Genomic DNA, 22101 nt, shown 5'->3' on the forward strand with positions numbered 1-22101 from the left:
TCTCATTGGAAATATTCTTGCAAACTCATATAATTAAAAAAACATTAAAATTTTATTCAGAGTTATATATGCATATTAATAACAAAAAATATTCACATTAAGGTGTCAAGCATCACAAAAGGTAACATACTATTATTGGTGCATTTTAATATTAACTATCACAAATTTTAATTTAATAAATGATTTAAAAAAATATTGGCCAATCATTAGTACAATATTAGTATAATATTGAGCACCTTAAAGTGCGACATAACAATAGTACAAACAATTATTTATAAAAAAATAATACAAAAATTATTTATATAAAACATATAATTAAAGCTAATGAAAAAATGTATATATTAATAATGAAAATATTAAAAGACATATTAAGGTGACAAGCATTACAAAAAAATAGTATCCTGGTTACTAGTGCATTTTTATATTAGTTCTCACTTTTAAGTTTAATAAATGATTTTGAAACTGTTAACCAATTATTATGTATCAAATTAGTATGATATTGAGTTTCTTAAAGTGCAACACAACTACAAAAATTATTTATCCAAAAAAAAATATACAAAGATCATTTATATATAAAAAAAAAAAGAAAAAAAAATATATTAATCGATTATTTAGTAACACATTAGTATGTTATTGAGCACATATACCAATAACAAGTAAAAAAAATCATTTACTAAAAAAATATATTAAAAATAAACCACACAAAAGATGACTTCCATTCTTATTATACAGTAGATAGATTATATTTGATGCAATACCAGTAACAAAAGAAGACAAACCCACAAAATTAAACAAACCGATGCAAATAAATAAATAAATAATAAATGAAACAATTCAAATTCCTAAAGTAACAAAACCAGTTATGTCATGAAAAAATCCAAAACTATTTCCAAAGTATATATAGAAGAGAAATCAATGGTAAAAATGAAAAATAACCGACCAAAAATGCAAGCTAAATAACCTATCCATCTTTTCAAGTAAGCCAAGACACTGCTAATACTATTATTAACAACAAAAGATTGATCTTGATCCTATCAAAAAAGTATCTAATTGTAATGGAAGGACCTTACAAAGCTGATTCCAAAATTCCTTTCAGCCCTGCAAAGTTTCAACAGTATTCACATCCTTCAATAAAATAGGCGTGGTTATTTACACCATGAGGTTAATAATTAGGAATCATCATAGAATTCCTCCCAGAACTCTTCTCAGATCAGTTTTCTGTTCGGCAGTAAGTCTTGAAGGATATTGAACATCAAATTTGATTCTCAAGTTGCCTTTCTTTCCCGGTTCTTTTGAGATCGGCATTCCCTCATTTTGGACAACCATTTCAGCACCTGGCTTGATGATTTCGGTCAATGGGATCATAAGATTTCTTCCGTCCAGGGTGGTGAGGTCAAGGACTTTTCCTGTTAGAGCCTCTAAAAGAGTTATTTCCTGATTGAGCACAAGATCATTACCATCCCTTTTGTATACAGCATGCGGTTTTTCATCCACCACAAAAATTAAATCAGCAGGAATGACTCCGGGCTCCTGGTTACCCTTATCAGGGAAAGTTATCTTTGTGCCTTTCTTCCATCCAGGCTTTATTTCAATTGTCAGTATCTCCTCCACCGTGCGAGACTTACTGCAAGATCGAGCCAGAGTAAATAAATTTTGAAAGGAAGAATCATTCAGCAATTCAATACAAGTGAAACTAAGGAGATTTACCAAATATTGAAAATGAATAAATAAAAATAAAAGAAAGCTACAAAAAAGCCCTCTTCTATGTTCTTGCCTTCTTTTACATAGGCTGCATGCTAAAAAACTAGCAAGTTTGAGTAAAATACATTGTCTTTTCAATGACAAGAGGAGGCCTAATTTAGCTTAAAACTTTGAATATAAGAAAAATGTCATATATGTTGATGGACAGTTACTTCTTTTTTAAAATAATAGCAAATGCTGTGACCCTAATCATGGAATAGCAGATCTAAAACAAAAAAATTACTTTAAACAATCCTGTCAATGTTTAAATAAGAATAATCAGACAGATATCTTATTCAGCTTCTGATCTTACAAACTAGACAAATAACACTAGCAATAAGTAATAAAACTGGACATTGACCTAACGAGGAAACATTTAATATCTCTGGACATTGAATGACTAAATAATCCACACACAGATGAACAGCAAAATCCTGGAGGCCTTAGTATCGAATATCAAACACTTCGTGTTAAAGAATAATAGTCAAATCAACTCAAGGAGGGGAAAAGGGTGTATAGGATGATAGTCAATACTATTAAACTTACACTATTAAAAAAAAAAAGAATATAACTTTACCCTGTATTATAAGGTTAAAAAATACCACTTTCCTTGATTTGGCACCTTCAAACGGTAGCTGCTTACCTATAGCCATTTTAATTCAATCTATCTTATATTTATAAATACTTAGGGGAGCCTTGGCAATGCAAATTTCAGAATCTTTGGGACACAAGCTAAGCATTTGGTGAAAGCATTTCACATGTGGTCGCTGGGTTCAGCCAAAATTAACTCAGCATTCAGAAAATATGGAAATTTTGGTTTACCAACCTGAACTACACCCAGTAGGATGTAAAACCCATATAAAATAATCCAGTCAACAGAGGATAGATAACTGAACAGATTCTCCAATATAGTGACATAGCCACAACTAATCTAACTAAACTCTCATGATTTACTAATTCTAATCATACTTTTCAAAATTGGTCAAGGCGAGGTGGTTCAAAACAAATCTCAGGCTACGCCTCTAGTGTCACCATTGAGGCATATATCTCACACTGATGAGGCACACGCCTCTGATGTGAAGCGGACTGAGGCACATGCCTCAGCTTAATTGTGTGCTAGGGCTGTTTTATTTTGGGTTCACTAGAATCTTTAAGCTGTTTTTCAGGGTAGTTTTTAGGCTTTTAAATTAATTAAGTGGCCTTCAGTTTGCACCTTTTTTTAGCAGATTTTTAATAAATAAAGTAGGCAAGATAATGAGACCCTATTTTCAAATTCAAGTCAGCTCTTAGGCAAGTGATGTTTCTTTTTGAGAGGTAAATCATTTCACTTCTTCACTAATTTTTACTCTTCAAAAAGGGTTCAAGGTATTGTTAGAATGCGGAAGTTGTATTGTTAGAATTGGAAAGTGTAGTGGATTAAGCAGAATAGGATGAGTGTATCATAAAATGCATGGTGTTCCATCTTAAAACAACAATGAGAGGAGTAGCTAGCCCATGGGTCTTATATATAACATTATCTTTCCACCCATTAGCAAAGTGGGACTCTCAAACAGGTATTAAGCGAAAGAAAACACTCATGAACCTTGATTCAAATTCAGCTTCTCATGAAACTTTTACATATAAATGAACGAAGAAAGACAATTCAGGAAATTTCAGTAACCCTCCAAAGGATCTCTAAAAGAATACCCAATCTTCTCACGTTTTCCTTGAAATAGTAGAAGCTGGGCTAAAAAGTCCTGACTGAAGTCAAGAACTTGGCAGAGACAGCTTTAAACCTTTTATAAATAACTACGAGTACCAACACAGGCCAACAACGGCAGCAACAACAATAGCAAAAAGCGGCACCAACAAAGAAGACTACTACCCTTCAGACTTCAGGAGTGATATATATTGGTACAGAAAACATCTAAGTTGTAACAACATAGAAAGAAAATCCAAAAGGCTAGATAGTAAAAGAGGTTCAAGGAGAGCTACACCTACAATTATCTAATAAACACTAATAATAATGCACATAGAAATGACATAAAAAGAAAGTATACTTACGTATGCAAATTGTACTTGGAACCAAGTAAAAATGCCTCAAAAAATAGAAAAACGTTATGATTTGAAGTAGTGCAATACCAATATTATGTATTTATATATATATATATATATATATATCTAACCCATTCTAGAATTGAAATGAAATTCAGCATTTTGTATTATAATTAGCTCCGATATCAAAAGCAAGAGAATGAGAAGGTGCGAATTTAGACGTTACCCAAATGAATCGTAGACGTTTCTTGAAATCTTCATCTTCTTCTTGATACCTTTACAAAGATCCTCCAAACTACAAGGCAACAGATTCTCCACCGCATTGGCCTTCCGCTGAGCCCCAGACCCACCACTGCCATGAACGGAAAAATCTGAAGTACCATTTGTGGCCCTAAAGAACCCATCCCTATAACCCCTCCCCCTACTCGAACTCCTCCCAGAACCCGAGCTTGCCGACTCCGATCCAAAGATCTCAGCGTATATATCCTCAGCGTCCCGGGGGTTGAACCTGAAGGAGGAGCTGGGGTGGTTATGGTTGTTCTGCCGGAAATGGGAGGCGCGTGAAGAAGACGATGGCGTAAACGAGTTGGACGAAGAAGCAGGTGGCGGAGGAGGGAATTGGCCGGACTTGAGAGCCTCCTCGCCGTAAAGATCGTAGATCTGGCGCTTGAGGGGGTCGCTGAGGACGTCGTAAGCTTCTGAGATTCGCTTAAACTTTGCCTCCGCCTCCGACCGCTTCGTCGCCGGATTCTTGTCTGGGTGCCATATCATGGCCAATCTCTTGTAAGCCTTCTTCAGGTCATCCTCGCTGGCGTTCCGATTCACCTTCAGTATGTTGTAGTAATCAACCCCCATTTCTTCTCCTCTCTGTCTCTGTCTCTGTCTCTCCTGTTTCTCTCTCTATATGTATATATTACATATCTGTCAATATACATGTCGCATTATAAAAATAAGATAAACTAAAATAAAAAATTTAAAAAAAAATCTCTAAAAATAAATAATGTGATGAACCTTATTTATAATTAAGATTTTCTTTTTGGTGAATCGGTGATAGTAAAATTGATGTTAATAGTAATACAATAAAAAAAAAATATATATATTATAACAACAATTAATTTGGGAGATTTAGTAATTTTTTATATTTTAGTAATTTACTACTACCTTAATCTAACGTGATTTTTTATTTATTATTATTGTAGACATCTATTTACATAATATAATAGTTATATGAAAAAAAGAAATTAAAAAATTAATAAAAGATTTGCCGTTAACTTATAACCAAACGACTCCCTAATAATTTATCTTGTAATTCTGAATCAACCGCCGCATTTCTCCTTAATCAATCTTGACGTTTCTTTTTTCTTTTCTTTTTAAATAAATCAATCTTTACGTCTTCTCCAATCCAATTTATTATATATAAAAAAATATAATTCTATAATTAATCGTCATCTAATTTATTTCACAAACCTAGTTTTTGAGTTTTATATCAAAGTAAAAAAATCATTTTATTTTTCGTTCATAAAATGATTCAGTCAAACATTTCCAACCTGTCTCGGTTTCATGGCATTCAACAACTTTTCAATTCAAATTTTATTAACGTTATGTGGCTTCAGTTCAGTCTCATACTCATTCATTTTCACACCCAATAATTACAAAATTAATCTTTTTTAAAACAAAGTCAAACATATATATAATTTTATTTTTGCCTTTAAACTCTAATGACGGTACGGTCTCTAAGCAAAGCCTCGACCGCTCTTCGACCAGAGACCAAAGCACCATCAAACGTGGCACTCGTTAAGTGGTCTCCGCATAAGTACAAACCGGATCCTACCTTAGGATCTTTCATTAGATTAGTTGGAGGGCTCTGATTGGGCTGAGCATATTTAATCCTGTAAGTCTTCAAGTGCTTCCAATTCCTTACCGTTGATGTTGACGAAGTTGATCCCTTAAACCACTCGGAGAGCTCTCGGACAACGTCAGCCGTTAGATCCTCATCGGAGACTCCATCAAAGGTCCCGATGAGTGATACGGAGATTAAAGCCTTGTCTGGTGGGCCATACGATGGTGCCACGTTAGTGGCGAAGAACATATTATTCACGATTCCTTCGCCCGATCCGTTTATAAAGAGAACCGGGTCCCGAACCGGGATTTCTGCTCGATCAGCTGTGAAATACAAACACACCGTGCTCCGACTCGGTTTGTTTTGGGCCGGGTTTGGCCCATTGTCTCGCAAAAGCTTATCGGCTTCGGGTTTGTCTACAGCCACTATAACTCCCAGTTCACTTCTCAATATTTCTCCCGTTTGTAATATTACCGCCGGTGAATCGAATCCCTCGGAATCGATGGAGATGGCTCTGGAATTGAAGCGAATCGAGTCGGACGGCAGTTTTGCTGCTAATTGTTTGGGGATTTCCCCGATGCCTTTGGCGGGAATCGTGTTATCTCCGAGGGCTAGGCTCTTGAAGATGAAATCGAACAATCTGGAAGTGGTTTCGAGATCGCGATCGAAGAAAATTCCTCCAAAGAATGGTCGGAAGAATCTTCCGATTATGGATTCAGAAAATCCGATGCTTCTCAGAAGCTCCATCGTAGATACCTCATTCGCAGTCATAATTTCATCGTCTGATTTCGTCAGGACCCCAAGTCTTGTCGACGCAATGCGCAATTTGTCAAGAATTGAACCAATAGGGTTCGTTAGGGACTGGAGGGAGTCCACGAAGTGCCGAATGGGATCAGCGACTATGTGGAATTCGCCGTTGTAGTAAACTCTAGCTCCGGAGTAGAATTTCTGGAGATTTAACGCTTCGTAATCGAGAAGCTTCTTGGCTTCAGGATATGATGTGATGAAGATTTGAAACCCGCGGTCGAGGATGAATCCGTCGACGTAATCGGACCGGACTCGGCCGCCGACCTCATCTGAAGCTTCTAGTAAAAGGAAGGGGACGTTTTCGGAGCTGAGTCGAGTGGCAGCCGCGAGTCCGGCGAGGCCTGCTCCAACTATAATGACGCCGGTATCGTGAGAAGATTGTGTGGAAGTGACACGTGTCTGGACGGGAAAAGAGGAGGAAGATGCACTGGGTTTGAATCTGATGCGGACGGGTCTAGGCTTGGGGGACGAGGGAGAGAGGAAGAAGATGGTGGAGGTCGGGATCGGGACGAGTGTTAGTGTCATTTTTTTCTGTATTATTATTTTTCTAATATTTCTTTTTAGGATGGAAACTTGGTATTGGAGCGCAGAGGAACGAAAATGGCTTATCCATATTGTTTTTTTTCTTTTTTTTTTTTTGACATAATATCCGTTTGTGTGTTTTTGTTTTATTTTCCTTCTTTTATTATTATTATTATTATACTAGTAAAGATATTAAAAATGAATAATTTCAAATTTATTTTCATGTGTAATTTTTTTTACACAAAATATTAAAAAAGATAAATCTATATAAAAATTGTAAAGAATTTTAAAAAAATTATATTATATTATTCTTATATATAATAAAAAAAAAAAGCCACACAATTATATGTGATAGTCAAAAAATAAAAAACTGAGTAAACGTCACACAAAATTGAAAAAAAAAAATATATGTGTTTTTTTATTTTTACACTTCAAAATAGTGTTTTTTTTTTTGTATTTTTACAGAATTTTACATAAAAACTCCTATTACAACTAGTGAAGTAATCTAAATCGCAACCAAAAATTGTATAGCAACCCACATCAAACCACCGGAGAAACCACTTTAAAAACTCAAATCATAAATTTAAAAAAAAAAATTAAAAATAGTATATAAATTAATTCCTAAAAAATAATAAATATATATAAAAAAATTTTATTATATAATTTCAAAATAACTATTATTATTAAAATACTAATATAATTAAAATAAAATTTTATAATTTCAATCATAATTATATATCGTCACTTAATAATAATCTAATTTTACACAAAATTAGAAAAAATTAACACGATTTTTGTTAAATAATAAATAAAATTTAAAGTAATAAATGAACTTTAAAATTAAATAAATAACAATAGTAATAAATGGCAAGAAAATTTTTAATGTAGTTTTGAAATTAATTTTTCATACTCCACGAGTCTATCTTATTATGGTTTCTATAAACTAAAGCGTATACAAAATACAAAAAAAATTTGTATGATTCTTACTCTTTTTCAAATTGGATGTCTCATGTTCTCTAGGTTCTGTCTCTATTTATAGGAGTTTTAAGGTGATAGTTATTTCCTTGAGTTCTTATCCTTGTAATCGTTCATGAAACGTGGACAAATTTCACGTTTCATATTTACATCGCATGGGATAATAATATAATAACTGCATAATCGGTTCTTGTCTTCATCCATAAATAGTTATTTTGACTGTGCTTCTTCATCTCGCAATGTAAACGATCTTCTTAAGTTGTTTTATTTTGAAGGTGGCCCTCTGCGCTTATGTATTGTTTGGATAGTACCCCTCGCGTCCTTCTATAAATGAGAGAAGAAAACGCGAGATACTATCATAGTGTGACAATTCCGAGATAATCATACTGGGAGTGCTTCCCTTAGTCTTTCAATATACTCACGAGTATGTGAGTCAATGAGCTGCAAGCTTTTTAAAGAATTTATTATCTACCATTTTCAAACATACTTTTTGTTGGGTATTATGTGTATCTCGAGATAGACCTTCTACATTGATTATTTATCTCGCTGGTCTCATAAACCAATAGTTATTATTCATGGCTTGCTTATCTTTAAAAGAATGAGCTCAAATATTTTTAATAATTGTATTTTCTGAGACAAGTTTATTGAACGCATTTATTGCTCTATAAGATGAGCTGGTCAACTTTTTAATACGTGTCATTACCATATTAATTGCTCAAAATATGCATATTACAAGAATCAATCAAATTAGAAATTTTTTTATATATATACATATTAATAAAAAACTCTAAAAAAGCAAAAAAATATTCGTTCAATTTTTTATCTAAAAAAACAAACAAAGATATATCGTCTAATATTATAGTGAATAAAATTTTAAAAAATTGAAGAATCCTTACATAAATTATAGAGATCTAAAAAAATAATTGATAAATCTATGGAAAAATTATCACTTGATTCTAAAACCATTCTTATCACCGTATCTCACTTGTAATTGTCATTACATTAAAAGTTGTTATCATTATCGTAAGTTACTTGTAGTTTTCTATCCTAATTAGGTCTGCAGTGTACATAAAACAAATCAAAGAATAATTATTAACTACTCAATTTTATACATAATCGTTCTCTTATAAATTCATTATTTATTTATTTTCAAGTACTTTAACATAATGAATAACTAAATAATAAATAAACATTAGAAAAAAAAAGTATTTTATTAGCTCATAAAAAATTAATATCATAAGTACATATACATACATATTGGTCCAATCAGTAAAAAAATATTAACTTGAGGTCTCATAGTTTCTTCAACAAAAATTTAAATTCATTAATTATAAATATATAATATACACCCAGAAAAATAAAATATTGTTGGAAGAACACCAGATAATGAGAGTATTCAAGCACAACAAGAACACTCACTAGCAGTTATAATAGTACTCACCTAGAATAGCAAGTACTCAAAGTATAACCTACGAAATAGACAAAAAAGAAAACAAAATATAGAGAAGACAAGAGAATTATAGTGGTTCAGTTAGGTTTTTGTTTGCTTAGTCCACTTTTGATAATAGTTTCAACTTAATTTATTTAATTTGGATCACCCCTTTATATAGAAAGCATGTGTCCTTTGGAATTACACTCCCGGTCAAGTTGGATCGATATTACAATAAATTACAGAATTAAATTAAGATAAATGTTTAAAGAATAAATAAAGAACAATTTTATCCGTTCTTTTAGCTTAATTGTAGCAACGTATGCGACTTGAGAAATCGCGGCTTGTGGCAATTGTGGCAAAGTTGGCACCAACTTGGAAGAGCTATAGGAAAAGAATTTTCCATAAAAATGAGAATTATTCGTTGGAAGAGATTCAAAAACATATCTGAATCGAAGAGAAATCGAGATTGAGAGATAAGAGAAATATGAAGGAACCTAAAGATGAGATTTCTAAGGCCAATGCAGTCTCAAATAAGCATCATAAAGGCAAACACAATGATAAGAGTGGTGAAAAATATTTGGGTCCAAGAAAAGACATAACCAATTTAAATAAGTGAGATGTCATTGTTTTGTGTGTGGAAAATCTGGGCACTACGCAAGAGATTGTAGGCAGGGATGGACCCAAGTGTATTAGTTTGGGGGCTATAGCAAAAATATTGCTTTTTAAAAAATTAAATGTAATTTTTTAAATTTGATAATTATAGATCAAAATCGTAAAAAAAGCCCCCATAAAATTAAATAATCTAGTAAGAATGATTATAATATAGGTATAAATATTTTTGAATGATAAATAAGCCCCCACAAAATAAAAATTCTGGGTCCGTCACTGATTGTAGGCATCGTAAGGATCCAATGAAAAATGAAATTAGTACCATAGATGATGAGGAAGTGATTATGGCATAGTGCTTATGTTGTTTTGTGAGATGATTGTCTATATATTGTCATATTTAAATAATACTTGTGAAGCTATAAATAAATAAACTTTATTTTACTTTATTGTATGTAATTGGTATATTATTTTGAGAATGAGAATTTTGTGTACAATAAATTTACAAATAATTTTATTATTTGAGTATAGTTCATGGGTGAAATAATTTTATTAGACCGTTTTCAACCAGTAAAAGTGATTACTGGTGGGATCCCGCTGGTATTGACCCGCCGATAATACTTGTTCGGTATTACTAATTAATAGCGACAGACTGACACATCAGCCGATATTATTTAATAATATTGGCGGACCTATAACGGTAGGACCTGCTAGTATTTATGGCATCAAATTTAATATCTGACACATTAATAGCACGGGTACCCCACCGGTATTACATTTTAAATAAAAATAAATTAATATTATATATAATTTTCATAAAATATATAATTTATAATAATATTAATAATATTTAAAATTATGATAACAGTAATAATTTTATATTAAATTAAAAATAAATTAATAATAAACTAATTATTACACGCATAATTAATTAATAATTATCCCACATACCAAACAAATAATTATCATCCACGGATAATTAAAAACTTAAAAAAAAAATCCACATATAATTAAAAATTAAACTAATAATTATTGTCCATACATAATTAAAATTAACTTAAACTAATTATTATTGTCTTCATCAAGCACATTATCTAAAAATTGTGAACCGTCAGGGTTTAAGTTTAAATGGGTTGTTTGTGCATTATCCTGAGCTTGTGATATTAGCGATGAAGGGTAATATGGCTGCTGCAAAGATAAAATCTCAACAAATTGTCGAGTCTGTGGTTGTTGTGGTAAATTTGGAGATTGTTGTTGTTGCGAAAAATTTAGAGATTGTTGCTGTTGCGAAAAATTCAGAGATTGTTGCTGAAACTGACCAGGAAAAATATATGAATTTTGTGTACTAAAAAATTGATCTGAAGAAGGTCGCTGAATTGAACCCTCAAACATTATCGGCTGTTGAGATGAACTCCCAAATTGACCAAACATCAGTTGTTGTGATTGTGATCCTCCAAACAAATCAGAGTAGTAAAATTGAGGAGACTGGGAGAAGCATCCAAACATGTTTGGAATAAGAGGAGATTGGGAGGAACTTCCCTGCATGTTAGGAGAGAACTGTTGAGTCTGCTAAAACGGTTGTTATTGCAGCCTTGGACAAGTTGCACTACCTTGAGATTGTGTTGGTAAATATTGTTGGAGGAAACTCTCAAATCGCGGGTCATACAAATCAGAAGTGTCGTGTCCCAGTGAAAAGTGTTCACGCAATCTCCTAAACATCTCAGCCATAATATCAACATCTTAGGAAAGAGTAGACCCTGCTTGAGATTGAGTTTGACTTTGACTTAAAGACCCAGATGTTGATTTTTCCCCTTCTTTCCTAAGTTGTAAACAACTTATCGTATATAGTCACTCCTCTCTTCAAAAACCTTGCCCATAACCTTGTACTGGATGTCAGACAGTAACTCTGAGGATCCAGGATCATTGCCATATTGCCTTTGAAGTCTACTTTTGGCCATCTCTTTCTCCATTTCATGGGTCAATTCGTCCTAACTATAGATAAAAATTGTTTAAAATTCAACAATGTGATAATTTTAAGAAAAAAAAATAGAATATTGGTGTAACTCATCCATTTTTCTTTAGCAACGTCATTGACCTAAGCTTTGTCCTTTTTTCTAGTATGACTTTCTCTCCAAGTTTGGAAGACATATTTTTCTGGCTCCTTCTGTATTGTTATTAGTGTTAGATTTTTTAAAAATTATAATTTTATTAAATGAATTAATAATTCACTTACAAATTCATGACGCTGAGCTGCCATTGATTTTGTGCATTGAGTTGAGGGGTACTTTATATATTTTCTGTTTTTCTTGTGAATTGTCAAAGATGAACCATTCAGCCTTTTCACGAGTCTTTCGGTCAAGAGGCATAAAATTTGCTTTTGTTAAGGGACGACATTGTGATTGAAAGATGGTAAGAATTTTAGGAATCACATCATCTTCATTGCGACCAAGTCGGTTAAATCTGGTTTCTACCCCTTTAAAATACATAGAACAAAACGTCAATGTCTCATCTACAACATAGCTTTCAGCTATCGACCCTTTAGGACGAGCTTTATTTCCAACATAGTTCTTCAATTTTTTCATGTACGTCTCAAAAGGGTACATCCACCTCATAAACATAGGTCCACCCAAAATCGCTTATTCAGGCAAATGTAAGACCAAATGAATTACGATATCAAAAAAAGCTAGAGAAAAAAATCAACTCCAACTTACACAATATCAAAACAAGGTCTTTTTGTGCTTCCTTTATATCTTTAATGTTTATAGTTCTTGAACATACTTGTCTGAAAAAGTTACACAATTCAGAAATAGTTGTTGATATATCTTTTGGGAGAAATTTACGGACTCCAACTGGCAATAATATTTGTATTATTACATGACAATCGTGAGACTTCAATCCAAGAATATTTGTTAAACCATTGTTCACTTTTTTCTTCAAATTTGAGCAAAATCTATTAAGAAACTCCACGTCTTTGATAAATTGACAAAATTTGAATTTTTCATCAGGTTTGAGAACATAAGGGGCATGCGGCTTCATTAACTTACCATTATTCCCAATTTCTTCAAATCATGTCTCGCATTAGTTGTGTCCTTTGATTTATCGTTGTCCAGGATTGTGCCGAAGAGACTGTCACTCATATTCTTCTCAATATGCATAACATCAATATTGTGTTTCAAAGTGTTTGTACACCAATATTCAAGCTCATAGAAGATACTTTTTTTCCTCCAATTTTGATCTTTTGCAACCCGTCTATGTTTTACGCCTCCAAACTGGTCATGTTTTCCAGGAACTTGCGATACAAGTTTGTTTACTTATTCTAATATTTCCTCACAAGTAAAACGTCTTGGAGGATGTCTTCTTTCTATTTCTCCATCAAAGTTGGTGTCCCTTCTAAATCGATGGGTACTGGGCAAGAGTCTTCTATGACCTACATGAGTTGTCTTACCAATCTCTCGTATTGAAGAAGTGTCTTCATTACATGTTGGACAAGCTTTGTCTCCTTGACCACTCCATCCAGACAAACTACATAAAGCAGGAAAATCATTAATTGTCCATAAAAGGGCTGCACAAAACTTGAACATAGTGTTTATCCTATAATCTCTCGTATCACTCCATCAACCCACAACTCTTTCAGCTTATCCACCAATGGTCTTAGAAATACATCCATATCTTTACCTGGTGATTTGGGTCTAGGAATAAATAGTGCCAACATGAAAATTATTGTCTTCCATACACAATAAGGTGAAAGATTATAGTTCGCTAACAAGATAGGCCACATACTGTATGCTAGGCTCATGTTGCCAAATGGATTAAAACCATCGGTAGCTAAACCTAAGCCAATATTTCTAGGTTCACTGGCAAAATCAGGATGTTTGGCATTGATAAATAACAAACTCTTTTACCTTTCATCTGTATTTCGTTATTTTTACTGTTAGTATAGTTTGTTATTTTCTTGTCCACTTGTACTCTGTTTTGACATAGTTTCTTACAAATTGTAATGAGCTTTTCTTGTAATCTTTCCTTTATATAAATGAAAGGTTCAACTCATGAGTTTTTCAGAGCTTTTACAATTCTTTGTGTCGAGTTCAAAATTGCTATAGTTAGGAATTGTATTAATAAGCATCTCTTTCATGGTATCAAGAAGCCATTGACTCGCGTCGATCATGGATCCTCGACACCTAGAGCACACCTCAGCTACTCCCTCCACCACTGCTCAACCACCACCTACTCCTCTGCATCAATGGAATCCGTTCCAAAACTCTCTCAACTCTGCTCTCACAGTTCATCTTGATCGAACAAACTACCTTGCGTGGAAATCTCAAGTGATTCCCACTGTTATTAGCCATGGACTCGACGATATATTACTCACTGGCGTTGCCCCTGTCTAGCGACTTGTCACCGGAGAAATCAACCCAGAATTCACTGCTTGGAAAAGAAAAGATCAGCTACTTCTCAGTTGGCTACGCTCCTCAATGACAGAGATGATTCTTGGTTCTTTGGCTCATCATGAATCGTCGTATGAGGCTTGGTGTGCCCTGGCTCAAAGATTTTCCAGTCAGTCCAAGGCTCGCCTTCTTTAGTTCAAATCTCAGCTATCAACAATTCAAAAGGGTAATCTCTCCATATCTGATTACTATGATAAAGCTAAGTTGTTAGCTGATTCTCTTTCCACTGCTGGGCATCCAATGGAAGATTAAGTGATTTGATTATGCATTTACTAAATGGCTTGGCACCTGAATATGATCCTGTAGTGGTTCATGTCACAAGCCTTGTAGATAATCTTTCTTTTGAGTCCATTCAGTTGTTATTGCTAACCCATGAAAGTAGGATTGAAAGACACTACAATGTCAATGATCTTTTCTAAAAAATCTCTGCTAATCTCAGCATTAATAATTCAAGAAATAGCATTGGTGCTCCTAATCGATTCTATGGTTCTCAGAACAGAGGGTCGTATGGTAACATGAATAGGCCCCTGCCAGAAATCCAAGATCTAGTCCTCCCTCGATTCCTAGATTTCTTTGCCAAGTTTGTAATAAATCCGACCATACTGCTGGTGTCTATCATTACAGATTTGACAAGAATTTTGTCACCCCCAAAATTGGAGATTTGAAGGCCTTTCTCACTAAAATTGAGGATCAAGACTCTCCTCAGGCCTACTCATCTAACTCACTACCAGAGTTTGTTGATGACTATGATTGGTATGCTGACACAAGAGCTACCAATCATGTTGCTCAAGGAATGGAACACCTTGATTCTGAAACACCATACTCAAGAACAGATGCTCTCACTGTAGGCAATAGCAAGAAACTTTGCATCTCTCATGTTGGTAATACTTCTTTACACTCCAATCTTCCTTTAAAATCGAATTATGTCCTTAAAGTCCCTAATATTACTAAGAATCTTATTAGTGTTCTACAACTCACTAAAGATAATCATGTGTTTTTAAAATTTCACTCTACCTGTTGTTTTGTCAAGGACAAGGTCACATGGACTGTCTTACTCAAGTGGAGGATTAAAAATGGCCTATACATATTGTCTCATTGTTCCTTTGTCACACCAGAGGTTCAACTCCACTGTCATGTTGCCACATCCACACCTAGGCCACCTATAGCTTCTGTTACTAGTTCTAGATCAGATCAAGAACCAAATTGTAATAAAATAACTGTCTCATCAATTATCAATTCTTGTAATGACTCTTTTATTAATAAAAAAAACAATTTTTAGTCTACATTTCTTGTCTCTACTAAGGCTCTTACTATCCAAAAGTCTAATGTTAATTTGTGGAATGTCAAACTTGGGCATCCTGCCCCAAGAACACTTGCAAAAATCTTAACTCATTTGCATATTTCACCAAATTTAAAAGACTTACAGTTTTGTGAGGCATGCAAATAAAGGAAGAGTTATAGGTTACCTTATTCTCTCTTTGAGTCTAGAGCATCTCAGCCCTCGAATTAGTTCATACTGATTTATGGGGCCCCTCTCACACACCATCTAAGGAAGGATATAGATATTATATACATTTTCTAGATGATTTTAGTAGGTATACATGGATTTTTCCACTTACCCTAAAGTCTCAAGCTTATCCAACCTTCCTTCAGTTTAAAATACATGCTGAGAAACAGTTCAATTTTTCCATAAAAAGTGTCCAATCTGACTGGGGAGGTGAATATAGATCTTTGGCCAAGTTTCTTAACCAACATGGGGTTCACTTTTAGCATCCTTGTCCACATGATCATGAACAAAATGGACGTGTTGAAAGAAAGCATCGACATATAACTAAAACTGGTTTGACATTGCTAGCACAAGCTGCTCTTGACTTATCCTACTGGTTGTATGCTTTTCACACAACAACATATGTTATTAATAGAATGCCTACATATGTTGTAGGAGACATATCTCCATTTGAATGCTTGTTTCATAAAGCACTAGACAATAATTTTCTCAAACCATTTGGTTGTGCATGCTTCCCCTACCTCAGACCATATAATGCTCATAAATTAAGCTTCAGGTCTGACAAATGCATCTTTGTTGGATATTCTCTTAATCCCAAAGGTTATCTCTGTGAAAGTAAAGATGGCAGGGTGTATGTTGCTCGAAATGTGGAATTCAATGAGGAGGACTTCCCTGGTTCTCTATCAGCATCTATCTCTCAGGTACATTCCTCCCAATCCTTACCTATACCTACTGCTACCTTTTCTACACCTATACAACATACTAATACTCATACTACATTTACTGAGGTGTCCAATTCAACAATTCCTGAAGTTCAACATGCACCAAAGATCAGCACTATGCATCCACCAGCACCTACTACTACTGCTATGCATGAACTAGAGCACTGAGTTCAAACTGCTAATACTACTATCCCTCCCTTGCCTACTGCAACTACCTCTCAAAAACTTGGTGAACCTCTCTCATCATCAACTGAGGCTCCTATAATTACCCCTCTTAATATTCCAACACAACATGTTCCCACAATGACCATTCCCACTAAGCCTTTACCAAACATATCCCCTCTTACATAAAACACCATCAACTCTCATTCCATGCAAACACGATCTAAGTTTGGTATACATAAACCAAAAGCCTACAATGCCACCTCATATCCCTTACCAGAATCACTTTTGCCAAAAGAACCAACATCATTGAAACAAGCACTTGCTGATCCTAAATGGTTTGCTTCAATGCAAACAGAAAATCTTGTTCTCATTAAGAATAAAACATGGAATATAGTTCCCTATCATCCCTCAATGACTTTGGTAGGCAACAAGTAGGTTCATAGAATCAAACTCAAAGTTGACGGTTCTCTTGACAAATACAAATCAAAGTTAGTTGCAAAAGGCTATTCTTAGACTCTTGGTATTGATTTCAAAGAGACCTTTAGTCCACTGGTTAAGCCAGCCACTGTTCAAATTTTTCTCACTCTTACAGTCTCTTTGAATTGGCAAATCACTCAACTTGATGTCTTTAATGCCTTTCTTCATGGCACCCTTGAAGAAACTGTGTATATGCCACAACCACCAGGTTTTATTGACTCGAAATACCCCAATTATGTCTGCAAATTGAACAAGGCATTATATGGCCTCAAGCAAGCTCCAAGAGCTTAGAACCACAAGCTCAAGTCTACCATGTACAATAATGGTTTTCAGTTGTCTAAATCAGACAACTCCTTGTTCATTAAAGGATCTGGACAAAACTTAATTGTGTTATTAGTATATGTGGATGATATACTAATCACAGGTCCAAATCCAACTTCTATTTCTGCTATTACTACAGCTCTCAATCAAGAATTTGATGTCAAAGACTTCGGAGCTTTACACTATTTTCTCAGGGTAGAAGTTCACAGAACAACATCTGGCCTTTATCTCTCACAATCAAAATACATTGCAGACCTCCTTACCAAGCTCAAAATGGATGGTACTAAACCCTGTCCTAGTCCAATTAGTGCATCTCATGTTCTCTCCCTTAAAAATGGAGAACCTTATACTGATCATACATTATATAGAAGTACATTGGGGGCTTTGCAGTATTTAACATTGACTAGAACAGATTTTGCCTTCATTGTGAATAAATTGAGTTAATTTATTCATGCTCCTACTACTGTACACTGGGATGCTTGCAAGAGATTGTTCATATATCTCAAAGGTACCATTCATGAAGGCCTTCTAATTCGACATGTTCCAAGATTGTGTTTACAAGCATACTCGGATGCTGATTGGGCAAGCTGTCCAGATGATCGGAAATCAACGGAGGCTATGCTATTTTCCTAGGAGGGAACCTCATTTTATGGTCAGCAAAGAAGCAACAAGTGGTTGCTCGATCAAGCACAGAAAGTGAGTTTCGAGCCTTAGCTAACACATCAGCTGGGATTAAATGGCTACACTCTATTTTACACGAACTTTAGGTGCATCTTCTAGCTCCTCCTATCATATGGGTTGACAACCAAGGAGCAGCCTCTCTAGCAGCAAATCTTGTGTTCCATGCTAGATCAAAACATATAGAGATTGGTCTTCACTTTGTGAGAGACCAAATCCTAGCTAAAGAGATTGAAGTTAAATATGTTCCTTCTATTGACCAAGCAGTTGATATTCTCACCAAAGCTCTCACCACAGATCGATTCCTCTATCTCAAGCCAAGCTCAAAGTGTGCTCCACTCCCTTTCGCTTGAGGAGGGATGATAAATAACAAACTCTTTTACCTTTCAGTTGTATTTCGCTATTTTTACTGTTAGTATAGTTTGTTATTTTCTTGTCCACGTACACTCTGTTTTGACAGAGTTTGTTACAGACTGTTATGAGCTTTTCTTGTAATCTTTCCTCTATATAAACAAAAGGTTCAGCTCATGAGTTTTTCAGAGCTTTTACAATTCTTTGCGTCCAGTTTAAAATTGTTCCAGTTTAGGAATTGTATTAATAAGCATCTCTTTCAGGCATCAAAGTCCTTGTAAGCTAACCCATCCACCAGGTGACGCATCACTCGTTCATCCTTTGATTTTTCAATATGGTGCCATACCATGTGTTTAGATGTATGTCTTTAACGATATAATCTTTTCAACCGAAGTGTCAACGGAAAATAACGCAACACCTTACGAGACACCCTTTTTCCATTAGATTTCTCTAAAGTTATCCATCGACTACTTCCACAAATTGGACAAACATCTTTGGTTGCATGCTCTTTATAAAATAAGCAGCAATCATGCTCACACACATGAATTCACTCATAGCCCAACCCTAATTTCTTTCGTCTCTTTTTTGCCTCGTAGTACGTTGATGGAATTTTATTTCTCTTCGAAAAAGGAAGATTCAACAATTTTAATAATTCATCATATACGCTGATAGAAATTTTTCCTCGAACTTTCAAATGCAGTAACTTTGCTAGAAAGTTAAGTGAAGATATCCAATGGCATCCAAGATACAATTCAGCTTCAATCTCTTCAAATAACTCGTCGTAATATTGAAAAGAGTTAGGGTTGTTTTGAACTTCTTCAGTTGTTGGTCAAATGAAATCTTCAACAATGGGAATCATCTCGTCATCTTCATCATCTAAAATTGGCTCAACAACTTCTGTTTGTGCAACAAATCCTGTTTCTAGCTTCCTGTGGTAAATCCACTTTTGATAACCACTATCAAAACCCCAATCAAATATATGCGCTTCAACAATATATAAAGGTTCAAATTGAGTATTTAAGCATTTAACACACGGACACTTAATTTTTCTACCAGAATCTTTATAAGCTGAAGCCATCGCCAAAAGGCTTGTACACACTCCTAATATTTTTACCACATTTTCTTCAAGAAGTCCAAGACTTATCAATTGTCATCTAAAAGTATTTTAAAATTTTATGAGTTTTAGCAACGTGGATACAATAATTAAAATCTTATGCTATTTTATGAAATTTTATTTATAAATTAAATTATTTATTAGTTAATTTATTATTTAATGAATTTCTTGATTTTGATTACTTTGGAGTCCATAGCTAAGGTAAATCCATAACTTCGGTATATTGCAAACAAAGTGTAGACCAACCTTGTTATAAATTTTATTTGATTCTAGACTTTATTTTTAAGTATACCAAAGTTACGATATATTTGATACCAAAGCTATAATATATTATTTTCAACTATTTTTATATTAATTACATTTGTAAAATATTATGAATATTTTATAAAAAATGATCATATTATTTCATATTTTATGTATGACAATAATCGTAAAACTTTGTTTTGATTACTTTGGAGTCAACAGTTAAAGGTAAAACCATAGCTCTTGTATATTGTAAATAAAGTGCAGAACAACTTTGTTCGAGACTTTATTTATAAATATACAAAAGCTATAGTATACTTGTAAATATAACAAAGCTATGGTATATTTGTAAGTATACTAAAATTCTGGTATATTCTTTTTAAAATTTTTTTAATAACTATATTTGTAAAATAATAACAATAATTTATGAAAGATGATCATATTTGGTGATATTTTAATGCTCGGTATTTAAAAATAATAATGAAAATATTTATTATTAATTACATTTAATTTATTTATATATAATTTTAAAAAAATAAATTATCTTTTATTATTATTAAGTAAATAAAATCAATCTTACTAATTTAACTAATTTTATTATTTTAAATAATATAAAAATAATGTAAACAAATCATTTTTTAAAAATTAAGATAAATTTTTTATGCATTTAATTAACATATTATTAAATTTAAAAAAAATAGATAAAGTTCTTCTTATTTATTTTCTTAATTTTAAATATGTAAGATATTCATTTTTAATTTATTAAAAAAATAACAGATTACTAACATTATTTTTTTAAAATAAAATAAATATAAATTAACAGATTTTTTTAAAAAAAATATTATTATTTAAAAATTTAAATTATTTATATAAATTTAAATTAATTTTTTAATTTAACTCATAAAATTAAAAATTAATCTTAAATAAAAAAATTTATATTAAATGATATTTTTTTGTCTATTTTTTCATTCTTCTAAAAGTTTTAAATTTTATTTTCAAAATTATATACATATTAGTTTTCTTTTTTCCCTTTTCTCTCTCTTCCATGGCGAAGAAGAAGCGGGTAGGAAGAAAACCGATCTTGAGACAACCTAGTTCAGAACCTGTTCTTGAGATTCAAGGGGATGCGACGGAGGCGAGAGAGGTGAACTCGACAGAAGGCTTGACTGCGGTTTGTGAAGTGCAGAAATCAGCACCAAGAATCAGGAAACAGAGTTGCGATCTGGAAACTGAAGGGTCATGTTCGCACGCTAGTAAGAGCTGGGCTATGGAGGTTGAAGAAGAAGATGGGATTGAAATGGAACAGACTTGCCCTAAGATCAAATCACCGTGGGGCAATTTCTCCAAGAAAAGTCTCAATCGTGATTCCAAACTCAGGTACGCTGAACCGATTATTAAAGATGGTATTAGAATTGCTCAGGTTGATGTGGATGAGGTGCGGGAACAAGCTGCACAGTGGAATTCTGCAGTAATTTGTATGGTCCTAGGTGCCAATCCCCCGATTGCTGTCTTTGAAGGATTTATTAAACGTATTTGGAATCATTTAGGAATTGTGCAAGTGGCAAGAATGACAATGGGGCTGGTTATGGTTAAATTCCATGATGAAGCTTCTAGGGATCAGGTTCTTGAGGAAGGATTGATTCATTTCGATCGCAAGCCGGTAATTGTGAGACCTTGGACTAATGATCTGAATGCTGTCAAATTAGTTCGTTCAGTTCCTCTTTGGATAAGGCTCCATAACTTGGGGCTTCAATACTGGGGGAATAAGAGCCTAAGTGCTTTGGTTAGTACTGTTGGAAAACCTATTATGGTGGACCAGCATACTAAAGATCGCACGAGAATACAATTTGCTCGGGTTTTAGTTGAAATGGAGATCACAGATGAACCCCCCGCTGCGATATCATACCTTAATGAGTTTGGGCAATTGAGTGAACAAAAAATAGACTATGAGTGGATATCGACTAAGTGTAAAAAGTGTGCTGGATTTGGGCATATACAAGCTGATTGTCGAAGGGATGAAACCAATAAGAAAACTGGCAGAGATGTTCTCAATCAGGGGAAGAATGAATTGCCGGTTAAGAGTATGAAGAATAAAGCTATGACAGAGAACACAAATGGTGAG

At 33.7% G+C, this 22101-nt stretch overlaps 3 protein-coding genes across 3 annotated transcripts; all 3 read right to left on the bottom strand.

Moving 5' to 3' along the window:
- Positions 1-787: 787 nt before the first annotated feature.
- LOC115709847 (uncharacterized) lies at positions 788-4837 on the bottom strand. Its single transcript, XM_061112120.1, has 3 exons — positions 4786-4837; positions 4001-4695; positions 788-1624 (listed from the first exon to the last, which is right to left on the bottom strand). The coding sequence occupies exons 2-3, from the start codon at positions 4627-4629 to the stop codon at positions 1180-1182; spliced, it is 1074 nt and encodes a 357-aa protein (XP_060968103.1). The 5' UTR covers positions 4630-4695; positions 4786-4837; the 3' UTR covers positions 788-1179.
- Positions 4838-5349: 512 nt separating this feature from the next.
- On the bottom strand, positions 5350-7092 carry LOC115709846 (15-cis-phytoene desaturase, chloroplastic/chromoplastic). The gene has a single exon (XM_030638084.2). The coding sequence runs from the start codon at positions 6944-6946 to the stop codon at positions 5483-5485; it is 1464 nt and encodes a 487-aa protein (XP_030493944.2). The 5' UTR covers positions 6947-7092; the 3' UTR covers positions 5350-5482.
- A 3926-nt stretch (positions 7093-11018) lies between these two features.
- LOC133036169 (uncharacterized) lies at positions 11019-13865 on the bottom strand. Its single transcript, XM_061112669.1, has 4 exons — positions 13859-13865; positions 13402-13478; positions 11825-11944; positions 11019-11495 (listed from the first exon to the last, which is right to left on the bottom strand). The coding sequence occupies exons 1-4, from the start codon at positions 13863-13865 to the stop codon at positions 11019-11021; spliced, it is 681 nt and encodes a 226-aa protein (XP_060968652.1).
- Positions 13866-22101: the final 8236 nt, after the last annotated feature.

Source organism: Cannabis sativa, chromosome 3 (assembly GCF_029168945.1).
Source record: "Cannabis sativa cultivar Pink pepper isolate KNU-18-1 chromosome 3, ASM2916894v1, whole genome shotgun sequence".
Classification (NCBI taxonomy): domain Eukaryota; kingdom Viridiplantae; phylum Streptophyta; class Magnoliopsida; order Rosales; family Cannabaceae; genus Cannabis; species Cannabis sativa.

Bases quoted from the DNA above. Each gene is read 5' to 3' on its own strand.
- LOC115709847 (XM_061112120.1), bottom strand. From the start codon at position 4,629: ATGGGGGTTGATTACTACAACATACTGAAGGTGAATCGGAACGCCAGC. The intron at 1,625-4,000 runs GTAACGTCTAAA...TCGATCTTGCAG, and splicing joins AACGTCTACGATTCATTTGG to TAAGTCTCGCACGGTGGAGG.
- LOC115709846 (XM_030638084.2), bottom strand. From the start codon at position 6,946: ATGACACTAACACTCGTCCCGATCCCGACCTCCACCATCTTCTTCCTC.
- LOC133036169 (XM_061112669.1), bottom strand. The intron at 11,945-13,401 runs GTAAGACAACTC...ATCTATAGTTAG, and splicing joins TTCTTCAATACGAGAGATTG to GACGAATTGACCCATGAAAT. The intron at 11,496-11,824 runs GTTTTTGAAGAG...CCTAACATGCAG, and splicing joins AGTACAAGGTTATGGGCAAG to GGAAGTTCCTCCCAATCTCC.